Here is a 17,807-nt window from a genome sequence, read left to right on the forward strand (position 1 = left end):
TATATATTATATATACTATATATTTTATATATGTATATTTTTTAAACTTAAAAAAAAACTATTTCAGCGTTGTATCTAAAAATTGAAGTCTGGTCTCAAATTTTCATCCATTGATTAGTGGTTACATTTTTAAGATGCATCATGATGTGTTAATACTTTAATAGTCATATAAAGTCAATCCTTTAATTAGATTTCAATATTTCATTAATATTTTATATACCTATTGTTGTTTATTTACAACTTGTAAAATTGTTTTGGTTTCAATGTGTTAATCTCACACAATAGCGAAGATGTTGCTTTTGTTGATGTAAGTCCTAGTACTGCAGATTGCTGTATCTGATTTCAGCGGGGGGTGATTAATGATGATGCATTTATTTTGTCTTGTACCGATTCTAGGTGTACCAGCTACTCTAAAGATCATTAATTAATAATCTATACACCTATTAAATCACACATAGAATGGTTATTACTTATTACCAACCAATGGGGATTTTTTTTTAAATATATATCGTTGTTTGGGGTTTAAATGTTCACCGTAGTTATAGGTCATTATTATACTAATAACTAAAATGTATGAAAAATAACTCGTGCACGATGTTGCCAAGTACCAACGATACCTTAAATACCATACGATGCTATAGGTATATATATATAAATAAAAATTCATTAAACATTTTTATTTTATTTCTCAGATCTTCGTTGCCAAAAATTTGCCAGAAATAAAGAAAAAAACTATCTCGTTCTCCGCGGTAAAATTTTAGCGTAGCGGTTGGCATGTGGTTTCTATTGCACATACAATATTGTTGAGATTGTAATTATCATTTCTGGCGGAGAATGCGATTCCGTTCTGTTGTTTTTATGTATTTTTTTCGTTTTTTTCCCGTATACTTCACCCATACATAATTTTTTGAATGTATTAGCCAAAGTCTTTTTAAATTTTATTATAACTATATAAAAAATCATTTAAACATATCCTAGGTAAACTTTAATTAGACGTCCCTGTTGTCCGTGGTTTAGTTTTTACTTCATATAAATAAGACTATAGTGAAGGTCGACCATCTCCGTTCTTATACACTTTAATATAGATCTATATATATATATATTATATGACATATGTTATCGCCAATGATTTAAACTAAGTACTAATACGTAAATACCTTGCCAATATCACTAATGCCTAACGCCTAACATTAAAAAATTCTATCGTTTATGCCTAGGCAAGAACAGAAAATATAAAACAATATTGTAAAAATAAAATATTTTGTTAATACATTTACAACTATATCTATGACTATTGACTATATCATAATTCATAAGAAATTACTTAAATATTTTCTTCTACCTACTATAATATTAATAAATTTGTTTAATAAAATATTAAAATATTTAAATTGTTTAGAAATTAAAAATGATGCCGTATAGTGCACAGAGAAATCGGTTGACTATATATATATTGTGGTAGCACACGTGCTTTAGTATAAATATTATAACAAATAAGTTGACCGCATTATTGCAATTTATATCACACATGTATTGGATAACCTACTATATAAATGTATCTAATGGACGGCTATCTTTTACTTTATACGATCGTCGACGTATTACAGATCCCGAAAGTATTTTATTATTAGTACCTACTGATTAGACAAATACATTTTACAACGCAGACCCGTTTCTAATTCAATAAACATTTTTTATCAATTATGGTTATTAAAAGACCAGAATTATAATAATTTTCTAGCCAATATCGTATATAGGTACAGTCTAATTTAATCGGAAATATCGTTATTGACTAGTTATAAACATTAATTCCTTAATTTACGTCTTCGATGGTAACATATTAGATTATTATATATTTATATATAATATAATAGGTATATTATAATCAGGGTCGGTCTGGGTACCTGAGGGCCCAATAATTTTATACTGTATTTTGGTGTTACACAGTACTTGGGCCCAGGAACTATAATACGGAGACATTTAAAGGCAAATTTTGTCGTGTAGGTAATTATCGCGTTGTTTTTCAGATTTCTGGAAGCGCAGTCGCAAACAAAAAAATAAATTGGCCTCTAGAATTTAAAGCGGATTTTAATATATATTTTTTCTAATCTTCTACAATCGGGATATAATATAAGAATCGATTTTTATACTGATTTATTTGTAGTGCCTTTATGATAGATATATACTATTGATTATCTACCTCCTAGATGTTATCCCAGTCTGCTGTGTTGAGTAAAAAAAAAATGTAATAACAATGACTAAAAATTGCCTGTGCATAAGATATGGTTGGTTAAGCAACGGTGGTAAAAGGGGTTTAGTATACATATTATTGATTAAGGATAGAAATTAATTTTGTACCGTTTACTACCACCGCTGCCGCTTGTTCGGAAATATCGTTTCTGTGTGTGCACAGTGCACACCTATTATGTTATTGGAAAAATTAACGTTTATTGCGGTTATTGGCGGGGACGAGTGAGGTCGAATCGACCATTTACTGTGTATCTATATATAGGTGCGGCTCTCGAGTAATTATTATTTCTGAAACTGGCAGTTTCGCGTTGTTTACATAATAATAATAATAATATATATGTGCACGTTGTTTACGGCGGATTTAGATTTATATGATTTTGAAACAGGGTTTTTTCGCTTCAGTAGTAGTTTTGGCACCGATCGGGTTGACTGATTCGACTTGTGTAATATATTTAATATATATATATATATAATCACATAGACATATGTTATTATATTATTATATATTTGTATACATTTCGTCTTCATTGTCATTGTACTAAACTACTAAAGATGTTTTTAATTTCAAAAAGAAAAATTATACCTCTTACGTCTTACCATTACGTATAATTATTTGTACGCATCACGTCAACCCATCTACCTAATCTTAAAATATGTATATATAGTTTCTTTTGAAAATTAAATATTTTGTGATAGCCGATGGGTATTCTATATATATATATATATATATATATATATATATATATTATATATATAGGTACGTGTTGGTGTCGCTATTGATTTTAATGATACTTCAAGGGAGATGGAGACAAATGTAGTAGTACTACTGCACTAATTAATATGCAAAATATTGTTTTCATCATCTTGCTGAAGACTTAATTAAATATTTTTTTTTTGTTAGTAGCTGTTGCCTACTCACGTGTTAGTCCAAAGGGTAGTCGATCGCGAAAATATTGTTGCAGTGATTCAATAAATTATTGTTTTATTATATAATAAACGATAATAATACATAGGTAATATTGTTGATCGTGTCGTGCCTTTAAGTGCCGAATATCCCGCGGGATCCTAAAACATTTATATAGGCATCCAACCTTACTTACCCAAGTATTGTAGGAACATACATTTAAATTTGAATTTGTTGTTTGAATACATCGTATATATTAATTAAAGCGTTTAGAAAACAATACCTGCCTACCTCGTATGTGCGTGGGTGCCTGTTATATATGCTCACGCATATTATGTACATTGTATATTATAATTTATAGTACATACATAATACATATCATAGACATATAAATATATAATATACATTATATATCTATATGGTACATTTTTATGCATCTTAAGAGTTTTCTTACAGCGGCGCTAGTAGAACATTTTTCTTCAGGTCGGTATAGTCATCTGTAGGACTCATATATTTTGTCTAAATATTACCAGATTTTCTCTATAAATATTTTCAACAAAATGGATATTCTTTTTTTTGTGGGGGACCTAAACCTCTTTTATTTACGCTACTGGTGTTTCCGAATTGTACCTACCCGTCCAACCCTATATAATATACAATTTTGTATAAATAGATATATATTATAGTATAATGTATATGAATTATGAATATTATATTATACACACCAACATTGCTTATAAATTATAATATATTATATATTATATTTCGAGTTTTGACAATACTTACGTATAAAGTATATCCTGTTATAATATTTTGTATACCACGTAGGTATAAGTGTGTTTATTTTTATTCCGACGCTATGAAATTATTGAAATTCGTTTAAAACAGGATATTTGTATTATGATAATGTTATTGTACACCATGATGCACAATGTGCGCAATATGATTATAGATTATTGTATAAGTACAGTAAGCATGAATGACGTAGATACAGTCAGTAATACAGAGTGATTGTTCTATATTATATAATATATATAATATGAACGACGTGTCAACTCGCGTTTAATACCTATGAACTTTAATGTTTTCGTTATCCGTAAATTAAAATAATGTATACCTATGTGTATCAGTCGGCATATAATATGCTACTAACCTAAGCGGTACCTACTTATATTATACATATGCCTATAACAACAAAATATCATACATCGTATAAAAATGCGCTTAACAACAATTCGCAAACGAGAGTATACGTATAGGTATAATATATATATATGTGTTTGTTTATAATAAAATAATTAAATACATTGTAAATACCTACTATATTATAATTATTAAATTTATTTTAAAGTTTTATATTCATTATAAATTTATAATTTATAAGATTATATTATTAAATGTGTATTGTGTACACACAAATAATTTCTTTTCGAAATAAATACTAAAATACGTTATTTTTTTCGTATAAGTATAATACGTTTCTTATTTTGACCCTTTTCGTCGTTGTACCTATCGTTTTTTTCCGTGTGCTTACCGATTTTTCTCTACCCCCGAGACTACCTGCAGCTACATTCCCATACTGTATTATATACGAATATACGATGCACTATATTATATTAATGCTTTGTCTCGAGTAAATTGAAATCATGTCTGCCGGCAATAAAAAAAAAATAGAAAACCCCGACGACAGAGGTCAACAACAACAACTTACTGTCCTGCATAAATGCATAATGTTCTGTTTATTGGATATATATTTAATATACAACTATATACAAGTCTGAAGGAATATAATTTGTGGGATGGATTTTAGTTTTAAAATTGTTTAAGCTTGTAACTGCAGATGTTTTATTTACATCATAATAATTGTTATATAAGTATCAGTGTGTATTATTATGTATTATTATTGTGTGTGTACGACGAGCGGCACTGCGCGCATTGATATATTCTTAAATGTCTTATATATTTTATAAGTATAAGCTGGAGATATTTTTAAAGGTAAATACTTGCACCAATTATTTTTGTAAATATTTTTTTCATATATAATTTGAAGTCGTTACAAAACGAAATTCTTAAGAAAAATGATTTTTTTATATTTTTGGATGGCAATGACATAATTTTTTTATTTCGTATTCCGAAGAACAATGTTTTTCGAGACTTTCGAATTATAAAAATCAAATTTTGAACAAGTAGTTAACATTTTAAATAACACCTACTCAAAACATCTAACTATTTGTTTAAAATTCGATTTTTATATATTATATTGAAATACAAACAAACATTGGAATATGAAATTAAAAATGTATACCTATTATGTTCTTATTTGATAAAATAAAAATATTTAAAAATAATATTGATAAAAACATAATATGTGATACGGGTGCTATAAAATAATAGTTTATAACTTTTAAGAGAATCATAATATTGCATACCTACTGAAATGTAATACGTATGGGTATGGCGTAGGCGGGAGTTTATCAATGATTTTTCTTGTTGTTGATATTTTAGTAATATCTACCAACTTAAGTGTTCGTACAGACAAAACGTACCTATAAAAATAAATCCTAATCTAAATCTAAACGGCATGTAAAACAGTATAGCTATGTATTTATGTATAATATAAACAGAATATTTTATGTTTATGTATTAAAATAATACACTTAATGTAGTTACCTATAAAACCTACACACGATATACTATTTGTATTTAGTAAAATAATACGGTTCCTTTCGATTATACATATTATACATAATATTATATAGACATAGCACATAGACGAATATATTTATACATATATATTGTATATATATATATACTGATGGTGCCTTTTAATAATTCATTATTTTCCGGTATCTGATTTCGAAAAATCCACGCCAGCACGACGACGTATAATATATTTATTATTCTGTTTTGACATAAACGACAAGTTATTGAATAATTCACTTTGGTGGTATTTCGTCATACGCGATAATGTGTACCTACACTGTGTACACTGTACTGTATATTATGGGTAATAATATTATATAATATACACACAAACCATGTATAGATGATAGACGGAATGGCATTTTCTATAAACCTATATCAACTATCGTGTTTACATTATAAAAATATAAAGTACGTATCAGCATTGCTGTATAGTGACATTCAACAGCATAGTGCAATAGTATATACGGGATGAATTATTTAACGTTAGATACTTTTTGAAGTAATTCGATTTATGAAAGTTGAATTTTGGACAATACAATTTGAGGTAACTAGTTATTGATATTTAAATATTAGGCAAGGGGAGTAGTGACCCAACATTTTGAGGTAGGTACTCCTGTTCCACACTACACTCTGCTTATCTAAACTTTAAATACTTATAACAGTTATAACTCATAAATCATAATACAACTCGTAGGTAGTCAAGTATTCAAGTACTCGTTTAAAATCCGATTTTTATGTATCGAGATATTTCAAGAAATATTTTACTTTGGACTAAGAAATTTAAAACACACGTTACCATTGAAAATAGTAAAGAATTAAAATAATTCAAACGATAAAAAAATAGAGCAAAAATATTTTAGAAAAATGCTGATTTTAACGACTTGGAACTGTGTAAAAAATGATTTTCAAGAACGTTAATGATTTTTGATTTATTGAGTGTCTTATGTTAAATGGATCACCCGGTATACCTATACTGCATATGTTAAGGTTAAAAATAACAATACATAATTGGATACGTTGACATTAGCAACGGATAATATTTACATTCGCCACGCACTTTGGCTAATGTCATTTTATAGCTACATAGGTAATTTTAATATTGTCCGGGATAATGTTAACAATAGTCAGTGTATCGTGGGTAGTATTAAATTTTTAAATTGTACACGTTTCTATTACCTCTTTGTTACTATCTACAATCTACATAGTATCGATTGCGGTATAGTATGAATTACGAATATCAAAAACTAATGAGTTTTAATAACCAATCCATAAGTTGAATGTCCGCCGAATGCTGAAGACAGTGGAGAATGACAACTCTATGTTGACATAAGTCGAGTAGATTCAAGAAATATAATATATGGTGTCGTATAAATTGAAGTCTGTAGATGAAAATACGAATGTTTCTAAACACTTGGTATAATAAATTTGGTAACTTTTCCATTGCCATAATTGTATATAGGTACTAGAATCCAGTTTTATGCCTGTTTGTTGTCTTAAATATCACTAGATAAAGTGACACACACTGACACACGTCTCCAAATCATCGAGCGAAATTGCGAGACAGATGTCAAGCGGAAGTGGTCAAGAATATAAAACGTGTTTTTGCAAAGAAAAACGTGACACTATAATAGTTGTAAGTGAAAATCTTCAAACGTTTTATGCAGTTTAACAATCAAAACGCCACGGAAGCATGTCGTGTAAAGAAATTGCATTTATTATGTCTTCATTTCTTCAGACACATAATAAAACCAATGCATTCATCGCTCCGCTTAAAATCTAAAAATAGCGAAGTAGCTACTTATTTATATAATTGTATTTAAATTGTATAATATAGAATATCTTATAAAATATTCAAACTTCAAACAATATAAGAGTGGACAGTTATTATTACCTACTTAGTTTAAGTTTAAATCGTTCTATTCATTAAAATCTAAGAGTTAACTTCAATTACGTTTATTTTTCATTTTTAAAAATGTCAAATGCACAATAGAAATAGCTTAACAGATATCATTAAAATGAAATGTAAAAATAATGTAAACAAACGTTGCGTGCTACTTAATATTTTCATTTCTGCATGGAAAAATTAAATCATAGATATTTTAAAATTAAAAAAAAAAATGTATTAACATGAGATTGCTATGGTAATGTAATTACATTAGTCACCGGTTGCAATGGTCAACTTTAAGAAAAATCTCATTACAAAAAAAAAATTTTATCCAGATTTTGAGGATAGGTTTTTATTTTGTTGTTTTGGTAATTATATATATTTATTTTATATTATTCATCAGTTAATAGGACAGCTATGTGGTTACCAGATACCTGCAGGTTGTGATCTATAATAGGGTATCACCTGTTACTCAGTTTGTAGTTGTTAAGTGGTATGTGGTTACTGGTTGGTACCGGGTATGTAGTTGTTACCATATATGTGGTTGTAATCTGTTACTTGGTTTGTAGTTGTTACCAAGTATGTGGTTGTAAGCTTTAACCATTCTATTCGTAAAATAGAAAAATTTTGGATATGGGGTTTGTGGGTGTAATTTTCTCTTAATTGAGTCCCATATTAAAATAGTTTTTAATAGTTTTGTTTAAATCCACGGTAAAGTAGTAAGTAAGTAATATGGTAAACGAAGTATCGCTTCCGTATACTGTAATGTATTGAATTTGAATAATGATTATTACATACGAAAATACGATTTTGAGCGAAGACGGTAGGCCTATATTGCTAAGTTTATTTTATGATATATTTTTATTATTGCTATTACAGTGATTTACTTTACTATTTGAATTTCAAATGTCTTTAAAAAAATATCATTATGAACTACTATTATTGTAATAGTATGACTGTTATGAGGAACCTCGTACTACGTTTTTAAGCTTTTTGACGCAGAAAATTATTAGATAATATTAATAATTATTGGGAATTAGATAAAAATAAATAAAGAAATCGAATTTGTACATAAATATCAGTATTTGATATCCAGCTCTCCATAGCGGCCAGAAAAAGCCATTCTACCACTTGTTAAAATATAAACTGTGATAAATAAATACATAAGTGTTAAAACATAAAAAATACTAAAAATAGAAACACTTAGGTAACTACTTACTGCTTTAAACTAGTTTTGAGAATGTATTAATGTATAAATATAAATAGATATAAATAATTATATTAAATTTATCATTAACAAGTAAAATATCTAGGTACAAACATTGCCTTAATTCCCATTATTATATAAAAATTCATAACTTGTCACTCAAACTGAATATTAAAAATTTATAATAATAGGTAGCACCTTTCTGGTACGTACATAAACACTAAAATAAATAGCCAATAATTCAGGACATATGGTTTTAATTATAAACATTATTTCTGATTTCATATACAATAATATAAATATATAATATTATATTATAAATTTAAAAATATTAAGTATTAAAAAAGAAAACACACGACAATATTGTAGAAACGTCATACTTGAAATTGTCTTCGATTAAATTTGATGTAAATACTAAATTCTAATTAATGACTAATGACTATGGCTACTGAAGATCGATAAGATTAAATATTGATACCTATACCTAATATTATTCAAAATATATTTCATAGTGTGTCTATAATAATCCAAGGTGTATCATTGATACAAGTAGATAACTAGCGATTTAAAATATATTTTATTTTATAACCATTGATCAACTAGAAAAATTGAATTGTATTTTTAATATAGTTATTATATTGTTTTGATCAATGGTGTAATTACTGGGGGAGGGGGGGTATTTGGCCAATTTGGGTGTCGTGTTATACGGCGCGTTCACACATTTATTGTACTGAAAGGAGATGCTTATGATAATTTTTTTGGGATGGGGTTTATAGATGAAATGTAAAAATATTTCCCCCCACAAACATGAAAAAATTACACCTTTGGTCTTGGTATTAATTATCAACAAACTCGCATCATTGAATATACTCCATTATTTTTTCTTTGATCGACAAAAAAGTATGTCACTTTCTTTTAATAACGATAATCAATAAGTAATTACCTAGTTATCAGCAATTTATAACAAAGCATTTTTATACATGGATTTTTCTAGAAATCAACCTGGATTGTTTGAACATCTAACAAAAGAATAAACAATGTACTTTAACGAAGATTCTGTCTCCGAGCTAATACAATAAACGACAAAATAAAATAATAAGCGGATGAGTAGGTATAATGGCTCTGCTTTATAGTAGTCAGTAAATGTCAAGTTCACGAGTAAGTTGTTACTTGTTTACCACCGTAATGGTCAATAGATGTGTTAAATTCCATGATCAATCATAATGATTGTCGATTTAAAGCAGAATTAGTCCTTCAGCCTATATGTCTACAATATAATTCTTGATTTTAAGTAATTTCGTCTGTATATTAAATTCAAAAAATTCAAACCATTATAAAAATTAATGTGATTTATACATTGAACCTTTTTCTAAATACTTATGATTAAAACTTCTAATAAACCTTGTATTACATTTTACCTTTAGATTGATATATTTTTAACTAGAAAATAGTTTGCGGACGTTCACAATTTTGACAACTTACAGAAAAATTTGAAATTTGAACGCTTATATAAAAAAAAAGTGATTAGATACTCAATACTGATATTTTTTAATTCTTGTATAAGAAATTTGGCAATGTGAGGAATCTTATATCATATTTTTTAGTTATTTACTCAAAAACAAATATTTTATCATACAAAGTTTAATAAAAACTAAAAAAGTCTACAATTTCAAATATATCTCAAAAAGAGGTATAATTTAAAAAAATTTAATTTCAGAAATTGTCTACATATTATGCGGTGGAAGGCATAGCGCTAAAATGAGATGACAAAAAAAAATTGTATCGCACAAAAGGGTTAAAATCTTAGATATCTGTGTGCCCGGGTTATGTATTTATAAACCTACTTGTACGTATATATAATAGATTAACTATATGCTTATTCATTCAATATATTAAATTTAGAACTAGATATATCGTTCAAAAACTTCTAACGTATAATTTTAATTGAGAAATTTATTATTTCTTTACTATTAAATTGTCACACGATAGTGTTTGGGCAGTTTTGTGTTATAACATATTGTTATTAGCTAAGTACTAACATAGTAGGTATACGTGTAAGCTTGAAAATTAATTTTATAAAAACTTAAACTTACTATAAAGCTGCATTTTATTTAATGAGCAAAAATATGGTTTTTTACAAGAAATGGCCAGTGGTAATATATCATTGAAGTGTACAAAAAAATGTTCTGCTAGAATACTAGAATAGAGATAAATAATATACATCTATCGTCTATGACTGTAATCGTTCGTGTTAGTGGTGACCATTTACATGATATATATAGTAAACAATCATGACGCCTTCTGTCATATTTTGCGTAATAAATGTAAAAGAAAAGCAATTTAAAATATTACCGACTGATCATTTAAAATAATGCGTCACGAGTTGTTTACTGCTGAAAATGGTTTCAGTCTTTCAGATGATATTAGAAATATTAAAGTTTCAATACCCAGACAAAGATGTAAATTATTACCGACAGCACCTTAATAATTTTAGTAGAAGTTATTAATCAAGTTAGTAATCGAACTATTTTTACTAAGAGAGACTAGACGTTTTGTCACATAGATACAGAAAGTAAAATCATTTTTTAAATCACTAAATCTTATTTTCAATACCTATGCCGTAATAGTTCACTTTTAGTTGCCGATGGTACATTTTACGTATGTCCGAAATTTTTTTACCAGCTATATACGACACGCATTTATAGCTGTGAAAACTATTTAAATATGATTTACTGACTTACTGACAACTGTTCATTACCAAGTAAAACTTCAAAATATTAAAAATCAATATAGAAATATATACTGAACTAGTATATAAATATAATTTACAATTTTCTTCATCAACAGTCATAGTTGATTTAAAAAAAAAACACATGACGGATTTTTAGCTGTTTTTCCAAATTCAAAAATAAAATGTTGCAAATTTAATTTAGGGAAATCGTGGTTTTTGAAATTTCAAAGCTTAGGTCTTCGAAATGAATACATAAAGAACTGTGAATTAGGGATTTGGTTAAAGTATTTTTTTAGTTTGGCTTTTATTCTATGCACTGAAGTAACTTTTACAAGGTTATACAGACTCAAATGCAACTAAATCATTGACAAAAAATTATGCATAGAAAAAAATATTAAAAATACATAGGTATGATTTTTTATAAACTTTGAAACTTTAAAATTCAAATTTGGATGAAATTTTATATGTCGTAGCCACTTCGTGAAATCGATCTTTTCATGAGAAGATGACCATTTTTGATTTTATGAAGTGGAAACAGATTTTTTACACTTCGTAAAACTCGATAATATTTCACGAAATTGTGACTTTTCATTAAATATGGTCACTTCAATATAACATCGTGTAATTTTTTTCACAATGTGAAATACATTATACAACATTTAACGAAAACGTCAAATTAAATTAGATTTATGATTAGTGATTTCAAGTACTCTTATTTATTGAGTACTGATTTATAACTTCTACAACTTATTCTACCCATTTAAATTTATTTTAAATTATTATGATTAATAAAATAGTATATTTTTATTATATTATATTAATTTGTTAACAATATTATAATTATTTTTTATTTATCTTTTTTTAGTCTCTTTTCGTGAAAAGATCGATTTCACGAAGTGGCTACGATATATTTATTATACTATTGTAATAAATCTATGTATACCCTTATTAGTTACATATAATAATAAAATTCATAAAATCACCTTACTTGGTTTTGGTAATTAGTTAAATTTAGTTGTGCTGACCAAGACTTGTATTAATATAAAATCTTGTTATCTATGAATTCGATAACATTTTATAACTTTTAACAGTATTGTGAAACATTGAGGCCATACAACAATTTTAGAACTATGTTCTAAAAAAATAAAACCTATTAATCTTAAAATTGCGTTCACTATTTGATTGGCTATTTTTTCATATTTTTCTTAAGTATGATAATAGTCAATAGGTTAATGTATGCATTTATAAATTTAATATAGAATAATGGTTTTTTGTTGAAAAAATAAATAAATTCTACACGTAAAAAACCAAGGAAAATTAAAATTTTAGACATGTTTTAGAAATTATGAATTAAAACAGTAGTCAGAAAAATATAAATATTATAAAAACTGATGTCTATATTGTATTATTTAAATGTTGTTTAGACAAAATTAAAACAATAAAAACCATTACTAAGAAACATAACTATACCTGCAGTGATTATACTATGCAATAAATTACTTTTAATCTACTAATCACTTTTAACATTTTAAATCCATATTTATTAAAAATCATAAGTATAATTAATATAATACAATTTTTAATAAATTATAATAGCTTATGCTTTAGCTTTACTGCAAGGTGTAGGCCTCGTGGTGTCTTATTCGTTGGCTCCTTTTTTTGTTTCATCCAACGACTCCTCTTCCGCCGATGACTCCTCTTCCACCGACGACTCTTCGTCCAAAGCATCCTCATCCAAGTCATCCTCGTCCAAGGCGTCCTCGTTCAGGGCGTCTTTGTCCGAAACTTCTTCAATCGATGGCTCCTCGTCCGCTAATCTCTCTGTTGACAGATCCGCTATCAACAAATCTTCTTTTGACAAATCGATTTCCATTGAACCCTCGGGATCCGAAACAATGGCGTGGTTTTTTCCGCGTCGTTTCTTTTTGCGATTTCCGCCATCAGCTGCAGGCTTTATTGTGCTAACAGACACTACTGCAGCGGCTGCTGCAGCGGCTTCTGCTTCGGCTTCGGCTTCTGCAGCCTCGAAAGCAGTTATTCTTTCCAAGTTATCCCAACCGTCATTCAATATGATCGTATTGGGATCCAAAGATTCGAAATGGACTCTATCCTCATTGATTATGTTTATCACCTGTTCTTGCGTGTTATCAAGTACGTGCGTTTGTGCGACCGAATGCACCTATAGGAAAAATCAAAAATGTTTATTCACTTTTAGTAGAAGCACTGTATAAGAATAATATTAAGTATCAAGGGATATTTTTATTATTAAAAAAAAAAAGATTACCAATTGAATATTATCGATATCAATACTATAATATAGTTAATTTTTTTCACTGATTGACAATAAAATCCTGTACATAATACATTCATCAATCATCATAATATATAGTATACTTAGTCTAGATATAAATAGAATAGTAGTATTATAATATAGTAGTACCACCTAGAATACCCATAAGGCCATAAAGCAAATCTGACTTATATATTTCTGTAAAATAAATTTTGCTACCCAAGAATTATCATTTTTTATTAATTATTGACGGTCTGTTTTATTCAATTTTGTTAATGTATATAGGTATTTCAAAAACAGAAAAACATATATGATTGGTATGAACTATTGTTTAGAAGAGTAAACAAATAAAAAAATATGAATATTGTTCAATGGATAAATTTAAACTGACCTAACCTTTTGATAAAAACATTTTTTTTATATTTTAAGGTACATTTACCTATCTATAATATAGGTATATATAAATTGGAAGTACCAAATATTGTGCTATTTTATTGTTTTCTGATTTTATTCTAAAACAATATCGATTCATGTGATACTAAAATAAAAATGAGATTTATGGTTAAAATATTATTTATGTTCGTACAATTTATCCCTTGAGTATTTCTTATTATTATATTTGCAGTGTGAATCCATAAATTATTATAAAAATTGCATTAAATAGCTTTTTAACAAAGAAAAATACATTTTATAAATAGGTACAAAACAAAAATTCAAATTTCTCTAACAAGAATATAATATTTTAAAATTAATTCTATGCTCAATAAATAACCTTTGTAAGTATTTGAAATTAAATTTCAATGTTTTTTTAGACAGACAGTCTTTTTATTATTGTTTTCCTATCTGAAATACAACAATAACCTATAATACCTATAAATCATTATGTTGAAAACTAGTTTTTACTAAATATTCTCATTTGTTCGCTGTTTTTCGTTATTTTATTAAACAATTAGGTACTGGAAAATCCTTTTATTTATCTTAAAGTAATAACTAGGTAAAAAATTCTACCAGAAATTACTCTAAATAATGACGATTTGATAAAATCATTTGTTTTATAATTTGATAACAGAAATAATGAAATTTACATCATTATTACTAATATAATACTTAATATCAATATGAAAGAATATAATAGGTACGATTTAGTAGAGAACTGAAGAAAAATATATTATATCTAAATGATTTTTTTTTCATGCGTGTCAAATAATTAGATGGTTTTCATAAATTTTTTCTAATGGTATATACTATAATATAATAAGTATATAATATTAACATTAGAGAATACTATTTTTTTTTAAATAATTATAACTTTGTGAATACATTTAATTTAATAATAATTTAGTTCTTTTGATAATTTAAAGTAAATTATATCATCCATTAAAGTCTAAAAATGATATTAATGAACCATGCTACATTTCTTTATAAAAGTACTTCAATAAAAAAATATAATTGGATAATATTACTGTCTTTAGTACAGAATTAATTGCTATTATATTGATGTGCAAGATATTAAGATAAATTTAAAATCAATGGTTTAATTAACTTTGCAAGAGATTCATATATTTCAAATTACAATTTATTGAATCAAAGAAAAGCGAAGAGTAAATCCTCCAAAAAGATATAACATATAATTTTATTATTTTCATCTTTTTCTCCAAAATGTTATCTTTTGACAAAATTATTTTCTTTATAGTTTTTGGGGATTTATAAAATATAAATTATTAAATTATTGAAATAATTGAAATATTTGAAGTCTTTGTATAGTTATTTTTTTATCTTTTAAAAGTTATAAATGTAAAAATAATGACTTTAAAATACGTATAATATAGTTTGTATAAGTATTTTTACTCAACTTTTTCGTGTTTCTTAAGTAATTCTATGATTCTTTCGTTGGGTAAGGCATGTTTTTCTTGTGTACCTTTTTTTGTCACAAGATGCAAATCAACCCCATCCATTATCTAAACAACAAAATATATTAAAGAATATTTTCATGCTCAATTGACTTGGAAAATTGTAACCTGTCCTAAATAGTCAAAGCCATTTTCTTCTAATAGTTGTTTAGCTTCGCTCTTGGTCATTTCAGGCAAATAAACTGTCCATTGGTTAATGAAGTGACCATTTTTAAGTATATTTGGATGAACGCAATCCTTATCTTCGTAGTGACTGCACGCGTCTTCACCGAATGAGACACTCGTTGAAAATATAAAGCTCACAAAGATTATGGATAGTGATTTTGCCATTATAAACTGGAAAAAAATACATCAAAGTACCGTGATCAAGTTAAACTTTATACGTTTTTGAAATTTATTAAGTAAATTTTAGTATATTATAAATTTATAACATAAAAAAAATCGATCCAACTGTTGTGTATAATAAATATATACATTTTTCAGTATCATAGACTTACGTTCAATTTGATGCGTGAAATTTATATTATTCAATTCGACTGGAAATTAAATTATAGGACGGGCATATTATATTGATTTATATACAGATGTTTTATTAGTTAAGTTTAATATTATTAATTTAAACATAGCATTAAATGACTATAAAAATAATTGATGCAATTAGACAGGTGTTCAATTATTATTTTTTATAAGTACCGTAAAGTATGATATTTTTTTTAAATTGTAAAGAATATAATATATTTTAATTAGTTTAAAGCACGCCAATTTCCAATTTCACTGTATTGTTTATTCTTTATGAAAACTGCAAATGTACTTGCGTCTACAACACTACAACATAATATCTATTAAGTTGATTATTATAATGACGTAGATAGGTGTCGAATAGACACAGACATACAGTCGTAGTGATATACTACCCGAAAATTGTTTTTCAAATTAATAATACAATATTCCTAAAATGTGAATATATATTTATATTTTATATATTATGAATAAAAGTTAAAATAAATGTATAAAAAATAAATTATTGATACTTAGCTTGTATAATATAAGATAAATAAGTCATTTTTCATTAGATAAAAGTTTGAAAAACATTTAATATTAATGTGTAAAATAAATCTAAAAAATGTTGCTGAAATTTAAATTAAAGCTTTTTAGTCATCAACTCCCACTCTCAAACCTCCACATTGGACGTTATATAATATAATATTACCATTTATCAGTATCTTAATAAATCTTATAAGTTTTAAGCCTTTCACAGTTCCATTATTCATATGCAGTATCTAAAAAATTATATCAATGATAAATAGTATCTTTTACAATTTTTGATTTGAAATTATTAAATACAAGCCCTCGTTAAAATCGTTTATAATGTTTTATTTACAATAAATAATAGGCATTAAAAATAAATATTTACATTCGAATTAAAAAAAAAGTGGGCAAGTGGGTATCGCTCTGCTGTATAGTAGAGATGGGATGGAGAGTAGATCACTGGTCTCTATAATGGATGTGTTAAATTTGAATGCAATGACAGGTATCATTGTATACGAAAAACGATACTGAACGGAGATGATTTGTCAGTCAATGATAATTAGTAGGATATATTATATTATTACCTATACCTATATTTAAATTGTAATATATCATTATTTTACATGATTTCGAAAAAAATTTCATACCTACGCTCTAAGTTGTAACATATTTTCTATATTGACGCTGGAATATTTTTACAGTTATTTGAAGGAAAACTTATGGATAACCTTGTATTAGGTTTTTAACCTTAGGTATAAATCACAAAAATTTTATGAATTTTCAACTTCAAAATACCTTGCAAATTTTCGCGATTTTGATATATTTCGTAAATATTTGAACTTTAAATGCTTATAAACAAAAATTGTGACTAACGATTTTTGATTTTTTTTACTAC

At 26.6% G+C, this 17,807-nt stretch overlaps 1 protein-coding gene across 1 annotated transcript; it reads right to left on the reverse strand.

The window, feature by feature from the left end:
• Nucleotides 1-13,056: 13,056 nt before the first annotated feature.
• On the reverse strand, nucleotides 13,057-16,467 carry LOC132922845 (uncharacterized). The gene is made up of 4 exons (XM_060986567.1): nucleotides 16,381-16,467; nucleotides 15,992-16,219; nucleotides 15,827-15,931; nucleotides 13,057-13,862 (listed from the first exon to the last, which is right to left on the reverse strand). The coding sequence occupies exons 2-4, from the start codon at nucleotides 16,211-16,213 to the stop codon at nucleotides 13,323-13,325; spliced, it is 867 nt and encodes a 288-aa protein (XP_060842550.1). The 5' UTR covers nucleotides 16,214-16,219; nucleotides 16,381-16,467; the 3' UTR covers nucleotides 13,057-13,322.
• Nucleotides 16,468-17,807: the final 1,340 nt, after the last annotated feature.

Source organism: Rhopalosiphum padi, chromosome 2 (genome assembly GCF_020882245.1).
Source record: "Rhopalosiphum padi isolate XX-2018 chromosome 2, ASM2088224v1, whole genome shotgun sequence".
Taxonomy (NCBI): Eukaryota; Metazoa; Arthropoda; class Insecta; order Hemiptera; family Aphididae; genus Rhopalosiphum; species Rhopalosiphum padi.

What these genes read in the sequence shown, in the direction of transcription:
- LOC132922845 (XM_060986567.1), bottom strand. Translation starts at nt 16,213, where the DNA reads ATGGCAAAATCACTATCCATAATCTTTGTGAGCTTTATATTTTCAACG. An exon ending in GCTTTGACTATTTAGGACAG is followed by an intron (nt 15,932 to 15,991) that starts GTTACAATTTTC and finishes TTTGTTGTTTAG; the next exon opens with ATAATGGATGGGGTTGATTT. An exon ending in TACTTAAGAAACACGAAAAA is followed by an intron (nt 13,863 to 15,826) that starts GTTGAGTAAAAA and finishes TTTTTCCTATAG; the next exon opens with GTGCATTCGGTCGCACAAAC.